Source organism: Calypte anna, chromosome 1, assembly GCF_003957555.1.
Source record: "Calypte anna isolate BGI_N300 chromosome 1, bCalAnn1_v1.p, whole genome shotgun sequence".
Lineage (NCBI taxonomy): Eukaryota > Metazoa > Chordata > Aves > Apodiformes > Trochilidae > Calypte > Calypte anna.
In genome coordinates, this window is record NC_044244.1 from 23,308,650 (window position 1) to 23,322,261 (window position 13,612).

The 13,612-nt window shown below is 40.8% G+C and overlaps 1 protein-coding gene across 1 annotated transcript in view; it reads right to left on the minus strand.

Moving 5' to 3' along the window:
• Positions 1-12,922, minus strand: part of KCND2 (potassium voltage-gated channel subfamily D member 2) — a 259,730-nt gene extending 246,808 nt beyond the window's left edge. Inside the window, exons 1-2 of the mRNA XM_030454376.1 lie at positions 12,584-12,922; positions 10,261-11,435 (exon numbers count right to left, since the gene is read on the minus strand). Of these exons, the coding sequence (XP_030310236.1) occupies positions 10,261-11,375 (1,115 nt within the window). The 5' untranslated portion in view covers positions 11,376-11,435; positions 12,584-12,922. The remainder of the gene's footprint in view (positions 1-10,260; positions 11,436-12,583) is intronic.
• Between the last annotated feature and the right edge of the window lie 690 nt (positions 12,923-13,612).

The following is a 13,612-nucleotide window of genomic DNA, read 5'->3' on the forward strand; positions in this document are numbered from 1 at the left end:
ATTCACTCTTTTCTGTCTGCTCCTAAAAAGCTGAAATAAAACTGGTTCCTATCTCCCCTTTGCACAACCAGGTTTTAATCTTATATGTGTGCACTGCTGCATGTGCCAGACACAACCAGTCAGTATCATCTGTGGTCTGCAGCTGTGTCTGGCCCCTGAGGAGGAGAGAGGCTGCCATGGCTCTGCCGGTATGGCGAGAGGCTGAACCATGCATGATCAGCTACATCACTTCTCCCATGAGTGATTGAATGCATTAAGTTTCAAAATTTTGAGCCCTGGAAGGGAAAGAAACTGTAGGTTAAATGAATGATAATGGTTGCAGTCTTTCAGCAGCTACCATTTCTACAACAATCTGACTGATGCAGGGTGAAGGCATAGAGGTGCCAGAAGTAACATATGGTCCAAGAAGGGTAGCATATGCATCAAGGTTTTTCTGTAAGGAGCTTCTTTTATATTTACCCCTAAAATTCAGCACATTATGACATGGATTAACATCATATAGGTTGATTACTATGTTCACAAGTAAATCCAATAAAATTTGAGTTTCCTTTTCACTTGGACACTGACTAATACTGACCTTGTCAAACCATTAAGCCAGCCTGACACTCTATATGCCTGCAGGGAATCTTCAATTTGTACTCTAAAGTTTTCTATTTATGTAACAAAAACATATATACTAACTAAATTCTTAGTCTCTGTAGAGTTTAAAATGGAAATACAGTTTAATTTTACATAATTACTTGTTGAGTAAACTCAAGAAATAGATGTACTTATATCATATGTAGCTCTAATTATGTGTATGAGGATAGGTGTATATAATCATTGTCCATAATCCTTGATATCCACATCTCAGCATGGATTTGATCAATTGATGTAAACAAGTGTATCAATAACAAAAGTCAACCAAAAAAGCTTAGAAAAGCTAAAAATTCTCATTTCTCTAAGTGACACAAGATACCATGGTATTTAAATTACTAAGTTGCTGTCAAAAAGAATTCCTACTAAAGTTTTTTGGTACTGCTGTGCTTTGAATAGAAAGGCCACAATTCTTAACCTGCTATTTACCAACAATAAAATGCTTTAGATATCATAAAACAAAAAAGTATGTACCTTCTTCACAGTCAGATTCAGGAAATACCTTCAACCTCTTTGCTCTTCATTCCTCTGTAGGAAGCAGGAGAGTTTGGGGACCAGCATGTTGCAGCTGTAATCCACCGTGTCAAAGAGCATCAATTTTGTTCCTAAGCAACCCTGCACAGTGCAGTAGTTGCTGTCCATAGCTGATAAGGATGCTCAGGGAACTGTTAACTGGCTGCAAGTGGGAGAGATGAAAGTTGCACAAACTGAAAGTAAGGCCACCAACACAGCAATAAAATTCCTCTTTTGGGTTCTAAAAAAGGGAGGGAAGTGAACAGTAGCAACAATGAAGTTAAGGATCCTACGTACTTTACATATGCTCTCATAGAGAAAACTCTTTTAGTTCATCTTATGGGAAAAAACCCATGAGTTAGGATGCAGCAGACACTTTCAGACTGTGAGCTATTACACCATGTTAGATTACATCTCTCACAACCTCACAGTCTGACTCCCAGCCATTTACAAGGAATATCTGAAGGGCCAAACTTGAAAGTGATAACTCAAAAGACCCTTCCCTGTGTATCAGCCACAATATTTTTAGAATCTGCCAGTACACTGCAAAAAGACCAAAAAAAAAACAAAAACACCAAAGAAACCCAACATGCCTCTGGATAAAAATTTGAAGAAAGTTGGGATTTGGTCTCAAAATGTTTTTTCCAAAAAAATAAAACATATTAATATATTACCATAAAATTGCATCATTATACATACTTTTATAGAGTTTCCCAAATATTTTTAACCAAGCTGATTTAAAAGTGGGGTGGAATGTACTTTCTTTATTTTAATTTACCAAAGCACTCAGACTAGTTAGATACATTTGTAGAATTTTATATTGTCTGTAACACCATAACAGGCTTGATCTGTCTAAGGAAACTGAGTAATAATCAATAATCAAAGAGACAAATATACTTATGCAGATACAGATTTTATAACTGTAAAATGAAAATTTGAAAAAAATACAAGCATTCTTAATAACGCATATTAATTTTTTATGACTCTTTAGTACAAGTGGTAATTAATAAAAAGTTAGGTTTTTATTAATTCTAGTTAAAGAGTCAACTCAAAAATTACAAGTATCCTTGAAGATAAAGAACTATGGTACATAATGCTTACCTCAACAAAATAATTTCTTTAACAAAAAACTGGTAAAAATCATGGATATCTGTTATAAAGTTGTTTCATTTAGCTACACATATTAAAGTAGAAATCAACTATAGATCTATACACCATGCTCATGCTACCGCAAAGAAAAGGCAAATGCAAAGTGTTTCTCAAACCTCTTGTTTAAGCCTATAAACAATATACATTAAAAAAGCAAATACAGATAAAATAAAAGTCTTTGCCAGCACACCAGAGGAGCATGAATTTTTTGTGGTCAGAAACAAGAGCTATGTTTTACCTTTTCTTACCACACATCAGCATCTTAACAGATTTACTGTGTGTAAGCTGAATAAGAGACCTACAGAATTAATAAGTCCTCAGTTTGGTTGTTTCTTTGAAAAAATGGAATCTCTTTCCTGAATCTCTTTCTCTTTTTCTGCTTTTCCTTTCCTCTTACAGTTTTGCAGTCTGTTTTAAAAAGATTTTAATTAATTTAATAATTAAAAGCCTGCATGTCATAACTCACATTTCTTACGTACTTTTTTTCATGCTGACCTGTTGGTATGAAAAACAGAGAGATAAAATTAAGATCAAAACCTATTTTCCCCTTAGGTTCCTTACAGTCTCTTCAGTGTCTCTTCTGAAAGAGTATTACAGACTCTGACAGTCATGTTGTTTGGGTTTGGTTTTTTTTTTCTTTTTCTTGAATTACTTATTCCTCTTTCCTAAGAATACCACACACACAACACTCTATCTCCTTCTACAGCATAACGTGAAAACATGGCACGCTGCATTTTAAGAAGACCTGATTCCTTTTAGGATCCATTTGATTGTGACAGCGGTAAGACACATTCAGAGTCTCAGTACAATACTTATCTTTGTAGCTATTCTAGACTATGCTTTCTAAAGTGATGAAGTACCTGCTTGCTTTCAACTGTTCTCCTTTGTGTTTCTAAGGCACCTAAGCCTCTTTTGAGAATTCAAGCTGGGTGTCTATCTCCATCTCCAGGTACCTAAATGCCTTTAAAAATCTTCCTTGCAAGGCTAGACTCCTATAATCTAATAAAATCCGATTTCCGTGTCTGTAAGACTTGGCTTCACCATTAAGCCAACCATATCAAAGAAACAAGTAACACGGGGGAAACTGAAAAAACAGATATGAAATGCAAAATAGTGCTTCTGAATACTTTGGCAATACCTCTGCAAAGTCTGAGTTTGCTTGTATTAGTAAGATTTTTGCAAGTTTTCAGGCAACCTTCCATTTTCTGTAACATTGTGGAACCTAGCCCTAATTAAGTACATTTACATAGTGGCTCTTAAGGCTTGGAGACCTGCAGACAAGCAGGGAACTCTGCAGTAAGTAGAATGGAAGAAAGGCAACTGCTTTCTAAATGCACATATGCTATTGCTTATATGAATAATACCTTTGTATCTTTAATATTTACAAAGATAGCAGTCTTCTAATGTTTTGTTAGCTTTTGTAAATGCACTTAGCAGCTAGTAGCAGGAACTTGCAACTGATGACTCGGTACATTAAGAAATGCTTTCTAATAATGCACCAGGTGTGTCCACACTGGAATGAGAATAGTGCAGTCTCATTTGGATTATAATAGAACTGAATCTTAGATAATTTGTTTTTAATGAAGATAAAATATTCTGGGACTGATTTATTGGTGACCTTCACATGTGCTCATGTTTAAATCTTAGCCTTTATACACCAGATACCTGAGTAAATATTTCTATTCAGTATTTTTCCACAGAACACTTTACAGCTGTTGCACATCAAGTGCTCTAATCAAAAGCAGTATTTTGTATTTCATCTCAATTCACATTTATTTAAGTCTATGCTGGGGAAATAACACAAATTTCTTTGTATACTTTAGTGAAAAAGAGTTGCTTTGTCAAAACAAACCCCACAACTTTTTTACTTAACAGGGGGATTACATAACATGACCACAGGCACAGGCAAAGTCATACGCTTCTGCAAAAAAATGCTTAAGAAGTAATGGTAGAATTCAGGCTACTAATTGTGATAGGGGTCAAAGTACAAGCATGGTAACTATTATTATTCTGGGAAATGTAGCACAGAACTATCAACGCAAAGCAATGCCCATGAATTTAAAAACCCTTCTTCCACTGCACAAGTAATGCAGGAAAAAGATGGTTTAGAGATCACATCTTGAACAAAAAAATCTATGCTCCCATCTATTGCCCAGTCAGTGATAAGTACAGAAATACTCAGAATCTTTTCAATCACTCCATCAATTCTGTTGTCAGGATTATCATGAAACTTATAAAGCTGAATCCAAACCTTGTTTATGTATTTCTAAGTTATATTTCCTCTTTTGAACAATCCGTCTACTTAACCTCTGCTGAACCAGATAACTCTTTCACCTGTCTACCATGGTGCAAATTATGAACACTATAGTGGACTATAATGAAATAAAAATCAAGTAACAGGAGTAGTTCAATAAACTTTCTTTCAAATATCTGAAAACTTGTCACCCTGCAGCTGCAAGATGTCCTCAACTTATTTCACATAATGATTTTATTTCTGCAGTATTTATAAGTTACCATGTTCAGAAATACAGTTTTCTTTCCTGGATTTTTATCTTTTTTTTTCTTTTCTTTTTTTCTTTTTTTTTTTTTTTCTTTTTTGCACAGTAGCACTATTTCTAGTACTGTATTCACAGATATATATAGCTTTTTCATTGAAAATTATTCTTCTTAGACAGAGGCCAAATGATGGTGAGCCAAGTACAGATTGTCATCACTCAGTTTGAACTTCTTGGGCTTGATCACCTAAGGATTTTAATAAAATCAAAATATTCACTGAGGACTGGCTAAATGATAGGCCATAACTAATAGATCAGACACTAATCATAACTACTCTCTGACTCAATTTGTTCTCCTGCACTAAGTCAGCACATTTCTTTTCTATATTCTGGCCCACACCAATCTCACTGTACTTATTCTTGACTCACAATACAAGGAAGAAAAATTCCATCTGTTTCCACCAAAGGTGCAAATAAACTAGGTTCTGAACAGACAGATCTTTTAGTTAAGCAACACCTTCATGCTCTTCATAACGGAGTAAGGAAATTCATGACAAAGAAAAATGCACGAAGTCAGCAACTCCTGTTCCTCTAAGAGCTCTTCAGATTTTTTTTAACAGGAGAGCTAGTCCCCAGTGCAACTAAATAAGAATATATGTAAAAATATTATAAATAAGAACTCCTGTTCTCTGTCAAGCCAACAACAGCCTAATACAGTTTGAGTAATCTTTTTATTAGAGAACAAATATTTTTTTACTGCCATCAAAATGACCCCTACTTTTCAGTATTTCAAATTCTCCCTGGAGCCCTTTTTGAATATCTAATAAAGTGCTTTGAAAGTGATTACACTGCACTTTGTCCCTCCTCTGTTATATAGTATTCTAGCTATTCAGGCTAAACACCTCTGCTGTGAAGAGAAAATAGATCGAGACATCAAACACGTTTGTAAATACTAAATTCACTAGGCTGTATACAATACAAAAACAGAAAAATGATATTTCAAACAGGGCTGAAAATATCAAACACAAAAAGAATGAATGAGACAATATGTACATATGAGACACAGAAGTAACATTCCAATTTTGCTAATTGTTACTTTTGGAAATACTCTTACGACAAGTACCACAAACTTTTAAATGACATATTTCACAAAAAAACCATAAAACAAACAAAAACACCTCACCATTCTAATGTGGTCTCTATTTAGATTCTATTTAACTGTTTTAATTTTTTTAAATACAAGGTCTGAAGACATAAATGGTTTTAAACAAGTGCACCGACACCATAAGAAAATAAAGGCACTGACAAGGCTTAGAAAAGGAAAACAAGGTAATATGCATGGCATTTCAGAAAGAAAAATGAAAAAAGAAAACAAAAATCCCGGAAAGTACTGATGTTATGGAAATTTTATGATACTTGTAAAGAAAAGATCTATCAAACAAAGGTCAGGGGAAAAGGGCCTGTTATGAGGAAAGTTCAGGTCAAAAGAATGACAAGATGATGATGAATGAAAGATTTGATCTAGTTTTGAAGGACAAAGTAGGAGCAAAATTATAGCCAAAAGAGTCTTAATACAAATTATTAACTTGCCCTGAACAAGAAAGGAAAGGTGCTAAGTCAGAAGCTAAATCCCCAAATAGAAAAACTGTGGAAAGTAGTAGTTTGAAAGAAGAGTGAAGCAAATAAGTAGGTGGAATATATCCATAAGGATGCAGTCAGAATAGAAAAGGAGTGAAGAAGGGGAAGAATAGAATGTGCAGGAAAATTAAATCCATTGCCCTATTCCTTTGTTCACTGTTTGAGGCTTTCTGTTGTCACATCCAGTCACCTGTTTGATTATGAAGTCTTTGGGATATTTTATATATCTTAGATGGGATTCTTCATGCATTAAGGTCTATAGCAACAAATAATGAAAATTAATATTGCTTAATCTTTTCTGGAAAAACCACCCCTAGTTTATACAACTGAAGCAAATAAATGAATAGTTTTGTGTTTAGGCTTCTCTTTATAAACTGTTGTGATCATCAGCAAAAGTATTGTATGATTTGACAAAGCCACCCGGTGTAAAGCCTGTAAGTATAGAAGTTTAATATAGCAGTTTGGTTTGCTTTAGAAGTAGTCCCAGAAGAGCACTGTGCTCCTTATTTAAAGTATCATGCATTTATAAAAGACAAATTACACTGTAGCTCTGCCTGATTTAGGAACAAACATTACCCTCAGCCCAAAACATTACCAACTATTCTAGCTCATTTGCTGATTACTGACAGCACAGAAGAAAAGTTAATAATTTATGAAGTTCTAAGGTGGCAGCAGAAAATGACAAAACTGTGCCATTATAGGTGTAGACCTCCACAAACCCCCATGTAAGCTTGTCAGACTCAATTCAATTGATCTGATCTTTTTTCTCTGCCAGGTTTTACACCAACCTTTTTCTTGAACTTTATGTCCCTAATTTCTATGCTTTTCATTGTTATCTTGAATCTCCACAAACTGCTTTGTGGTGTTTTTCAGTTTTATGCTCTCGTACCTTCTTTCCCTTTGTCCCTACTTTATATTTTTGTTTATGCTATGATTAATACTGATAAAACAATAATTTGAAATTTTAAATCAGACAACTCAATTTCTGGCAGAATTCCTGCTGTTGTTTTAGAGCCATCTATCCTCTATCTCTCTTTCAGCCTTTATCTCTTTCTTGCTCCCTCTTTCTCAGTCTCTCTTTCCCTCTTCCTTTCACCCCTTTCTTTCATTTTTCTCACATAATATCTCTATGTACAACTATGTGCAACTTGAGTTGAGCACTCAAGAACAATTATTAGCTGGGATATCCTTGGAGGCTAAAATGCAGTAACATTTGAAGTCACTGTGCTCTGCAGAGGAAAATGTAATCTATGTGTTTTAAAGATACTTTAATTGCTCAGCAATCATGCAGAACTGAGAAATATAGTTCTGCTTCCAAGACAGTAAGTCCCCAAATTACAAAGGCCACTTACTCAATACCCTTGCTATCTAGCAAAATATGAGAATGACACCAAGCCTTTAAAATCTCAACTATTAGTTTTCATGTATTTTTATAATATTTTACATAACCAGCTGTGTACAACAACATTTAAGACATAAAAACTTCATCCAGCTTTGTGGATAAAATAAATTGTTCACACAAAGTCCATTTATATAGCCCTGATTCAGCTTACACTAGAATTAAAAATGAAAGAGAGTTCTGTATTAGGAAAGGGACAAGAAGATTTAGCATAGAGCAAAGGTAGCAGTACTAATTACAACCAGCTTTCACTGACCCTTGCTGCTTTTCCTTGTAATTTTCCTCTCATTTTGTGTAATTATTCCATCAGCTAAAAAGAATTCAAAGCTTTTATTACATTAATTCTATTTAAATTATTTGTATATGTTTAACATTTAAATATAACCTTTATATGGGTCTCATGATGTTATTAAAAGGGCATCATTTAACTAATGCATTGATTAAAGTTTTCCCAGAAATCTGTGGTGTCTGTCATATCTGAACTTAGAATCACATCTAAACTTCTGAGAATGAAACTCTAGGTCTCTGCACAACCTGCTCAAAACTTTCTGTGGGCAAACTACTTCAAAACAATATAAATATATTCTCTTTAACCCTTTCTCTTCCCCTCAGGACCTAAACATTGTGTATCTGTGTACTTGAAACTAGGCTCTCCAGCTTTATTCAATGAGATTCTCAATGATGTTCAAATATCATCAGCATTTTTGAAGAATCTATTCAGAATAATGCCTCAAAACATGAAACTATGGAATATTGGTTTTTTTTTTTTTTAAATAAAAGAAACAAAAATGTCATAACAGTGCCGAGGAGATACCATACTCGTGTCATAATCAAGTGCAAACTGGACATAAAACTCACGAGAAGTCGATGTTCAGTACCATGGACAGGTCCTGCCCACACTGCCCAGAACCACGACCACAACTTGCTCAAAAAACTCCTTTTGTTCCAGAAAACACAAACTAGCTCCTGCTCTTCTGTAATATGACTGTACAATCTAAATATTTGTAAATTCTTCAGACCTAATTGTTTTAAAATCATCACAGTTCTAATTAAAAGTACATGTCAAAAAGTATCAGCATCAAGAAGGAAATACAGGACTATGGAAGTAGTTAGCATGTATAACTTGTTCATTTTTCTAACTTGTCCCTTCAGTTTGTCACTACCAGAAGAAAATGAAAACCAAAAAAACCCAGGAACTTAAAAAGCAGATTAAAATTCCCAAAGCTCTTGTCACTCCTTTTTAGCATAACTTGCCCCTAAAAGTAGTATGAAATATTTACAATGCACTATATTTATCTTCATTTGGTACATCACACTGAAGATAAAAGCCTTGTGCAAAAAAAAATGGTGGCTTAAAAAAGAGTTCCTTTATCTTTTTCAATATTTTGTACATGTTTCCCAACTAAATTACAATTGCACATAATAAATCAATGTTTTTATAATAGTTTAATAATGCAGTTTCATTTTGTTACATTTAAAAGCTAGACATGCTTCATAAATCTCAAAAGTCCCAACAAGATGTGTCAACATGCTTGACTAAAAAAATTATGGGGTTTGTCTTCATGAAACTCACCCCTTTCCACTAAACTGCATTGGAGTCTAATGTCAGCAATGGAACTTTTTAACTCCTAATTCTCTGGAAGTATTAATATTGCCTTCATAACAATGTTTTAAAACTTATGCTTGATCAGCTGCCATGTGTCCCACATGTCCTCAGCTCATTTTCCGGAATTGATCATCAGTCAGTGTAGCTTGACACTTGTCATTTACAAGTTAGAGGTCTGTGAAAACCAAAGAAAATTTTTCCAGTGTCTTAAATAAACCAGGAATATTTTTTGTGAGGATTAAGATACCTATAACTCATTTACTTACATGAGAACAAATAACGTGTAATACTGAACTCAATATCTATGTCTACATCAAAACATCACTTCAAATAACATGGCAGATCCACATACTTTCATCATGGTCAAATTAAAAGAACCCAGTGGGTTCACCTTGTGATTATCACTACTTTAGCAATCTCTGCAGCAAGTATTGTCAGCAAACACATTACCCTACTAAAAATCCTCTGTTAAATCACAGATATTAATAAAATATACCAGTTTCACTGTCTAAAACCAAGCAAAGTGTTACAGAAAATTGAAAAGAACACTAACAGTTCTAAGATTTCGATTCTGTTTTGCTTTGTTGTTTGCTTTTTCAGTTTATCTGCAGTTTTGAGATTTGGATTTTTTTAACTTCGGCAGAACTTTTAATTCACTTGCACATATAAAACAGTTAGAGAGAAGTGATGACTTGTATTCATGAAGTTCCATATCAAAAACTTACCATTGCGATTTTTGTCTTAAGATTTTTTTAAACTATTCTCCATTTGTGCCAATACACTTGTTGAAATGTTGGCTGTAACCAAACACCAGCTGCACTTACCCCAGTGTTGTCATGGTGACAATGGTGTACCAGAAGGCTGCAGGGATGCTGGTGAACTTGCTGGCTGATGAACCTTTCTCTGCATAGTACATGACTGTAGCAAAGATGATGATGGCCATAGTGAGTGAGAAGAGGAGGAAGCCTAACTCCGAGGCACAACTTTTAAGTGTGTAGCCCAGGATGCGCAGCCCCTGTGAGTGGCGGGAGAATTTAAAGATCCTGAAGACACGAAAGACTCGTAATGTCACAAAAGCCCCACTGACATCCTCATTATCTGTCATCACCAGGCCAATGTAATATGGCATGATGGCAACCACATCAATGATACTCATGACACTGCGCACAAATTTGTAGCGACTAGGGGCCGCCAGCAGACGTAGAAGATATTCAACTGTGAAGATCATGACACAGGCAGTATCCAGACAGAAAAAAGCCACAGCATAGCGCTCCCCACAGGGCAGTTCTTTGATGCGACCCGGGCTTACCCCACAGGGCACTGTCTCCACCACATTGGCAATAACAGAGACGGCAATGAAGAAACCAGTGACATAGTAGAAGACCAGAGCCAGTGTACTGGTGTGTGGGTTTTCAAAAGCCCGCCACATCCTCTGCCGAGCTGTCATGGAGGGCAGGGCGTTCTCAGCTGCGGAATCCTGATCGGCATCATCCTGCAGGCGCTCGGCATTCTCACGCCGGCGATCCTTGTATTCCTCATAACAGCAGTCACCAATAATCTCAGGGATGATGCCAAAGAAGGCCAGCTCCTCATCGTAAGCCGAAATGCATTCCTGGCGGGGATAATGAAGCTTCCCAGTACGGTAGAAGTTGAGAATGTGGCGGAAAATGTCAGGGTCCCGATCAAAAAAGTACTGCTGTGTCTCAGGGTGGTAGAAGAAGTCCCGCTCCGAACTGCCCAACAGAGTGTCGGGGTAGCGCTCTAAGGTGTCCAGCCACGTCTGGAACTGGATGCCACTCACGTTCAGTACAATCAGAGAGTCCTGGCTTCGCTTCCTCTCCTGTCGCGGAGCAGCTGGCATAGGACCTGTGGCCACTGGCATCCATCCTATAGCTGCTGCCCTGGCAAAGGGTAACCAAGCTGCTACTCCGGCTGCCATGGTCCCAAAACACCCACTACAGCTAAGGAAGTCAAACTAGGTACAGGTCTGGTCCAGCCACTAAAACAGAGAGGGAAAAGAAAGATACAACTGCTCACACATTTTCGAGGCAACAGAATACCTGAGCATTGTTGTGATTTTCAGTATTAGCTGTAAACCTTTTTGCTTCCTTTTTGTTTCCTCCCCATTTTCACCCCGGAATATCCTTTCCAGGGGTTGGTTAGCCAGTTAGGGCAACATATCAAGGCACTTGGAAATCAATGTATTCAAAGCAGCTACTCTGGAAGCTAGATCCTTTGGATAGCAAGGTCCATACGAGGCCCCTGGAAGGAAGCAAAGGTGTACAAAGCGCTACCCGCAGAAGCCGGCTAGCAGCTCTGGTGCAGCGGTGCAGCCACCTGGAAGGAGATCTTCTTCCACGCGCGATGCAGCCGGTCCCCCCGCCCCTCCTCTGCTCCGCTCCTCTCCCCACCCGCTGCCGGAGCCGGGCTGCGGCCGGCGCGAAGCCCTTCCCGGGCAGACTAAAGCGGGGCCGCCCGGAGCCGACACCCGCTCGCACTGCTGGGCGGAAGGGATGGGCCGGGTGGGCCACCGCCACCTCCCCAGCCGCAGCTCTGGAGCAGCGGCGGGACGAATCCTCTCCCTGACCTTGGTCGCCGCCCTGGGGACTCCTCCTGACCCCGGCTCAGAGCCGGGGGAGCCGGCGGGGCAGGGGGAGGAGCTCCGGGCGGCAGCATTAAACTTTAAGGCAAGTTTTCCGTGTAGGAAATGCGTTGAAGGGCAGAGGGGCGCCGGGGAAGGGGCGCCAGGAGGAGGGAGCGCCCCAGGGAAAGGAAGCGAACGGAGGGGAGTCTCCCTGGGACGGGGTATCGGGGCACGGGTAGAGGCTGATTGGGACCGAAGAGAGCGGGGCCGAGCAGAGCCGCGATAGCTCTGGCGGAGGTAGAAGCGGAGGCTTTGGAAGCACCCACCCGCAGAAGGTGGGATGCATGGGGCATCCCCGGGACCGGATGGTAAAGGGCGAAGCCGGTAGAGCGTAGGGGTAAAGCGGGTCAGGGGCTCGCCGGCGGCGGCCGCGGGGCAGAGCCGCGGAGATCCGTGGAGTCTCGGCGGCGGATCATCCCCTCCATCCCGCCTCCCTCCTCTAGCCCCTTCCCCTCGTCTCTGCACTCCCACCCCTACGGACGTGCCCAGCCTGCGGCACCTACCTGGGAAAGTCTGGCGAGAGCGCTCAGTTGCATAGAGACTTTTGGAAATACTGGCTCTGCCTCTAGATCTCCGCGCCCCGCCGGGAACGGCGGGGAAGTAGTTGCTCCTGAGAAAGCTTGATCGCATCCAAAGGGACATCGATAATAAGGCTTTCCCCCACCCCCACCCCCTCCGCCACCGCCGAGCGCCAAGCAACAAGTTCAAGGGGTGGGTGGGGGGAAAAACAACGTAATCGCGCCTGGCAACTCGGCGGAGCACGTCCTTTCGGGGCGCGGATCGGATCCTGCGGCGCGGGGCTGCTGTCAGGCGCGGCTGCGGCCGCTGCCCCTGCCCCTGCCGCGGGGCTGCCGCGGGCTGCGGGCGGCGGCGGCGAGGCCCTGGCGCGGCCGGGGGCGGGGGGGTGCTTCCCGCTGCCTCCCCCGCGGCGGGCGGGACACACCGCCCTGCCGCCGCCCGCGGGCAAGGGGCGCAGGGGCGGGCAGCGGCGGAGCGCGGCGCGGGGCGGGCGCGGAGGGCATCGCTCCGCGGGCAGAACAAAGGGGCTGCGGGCGGCTGCGGCGGCAGGGCGAGCGGGAATCGCCTCTATGTGTGCGTATCTGTCTGTATGCGTGTGTCTGTGTGTGCGTGTGTGTCTGTGCGTGCCAGTCCGTGTGTCTGTGTGTGCGTGTGTCTCCGCGGAGCCGGGATCGCCCGGTCCAACCCCTCCGCCGGCAGCGCAGCACAGCCCCGCCGGAGTTAGCGGTGTTTCGGGTAGGGATCGGGCGGCAGAGATGGCTTAGGTGAGGTATCCAGGGGATTCCTCGGGAGCGCTGGCTCCTGTCAAGGGAAGGGGCACGACTGGCTGAACGAAGTGTGGGGGGGATGAAATGAAATGCCTAGGAGCGAAGTGCAGCGCTGCGCCTCACAACCCGCCCCGAGCCACTCCGGACTTCTCGCTGCAATATCCATATGGCTCTTACCAGCTTTGGGAAAGGCGAGAGCCGGGACGGCTATGAGAGCCTTTTCCTCCTCCTCTCCTTCCCGCTCCT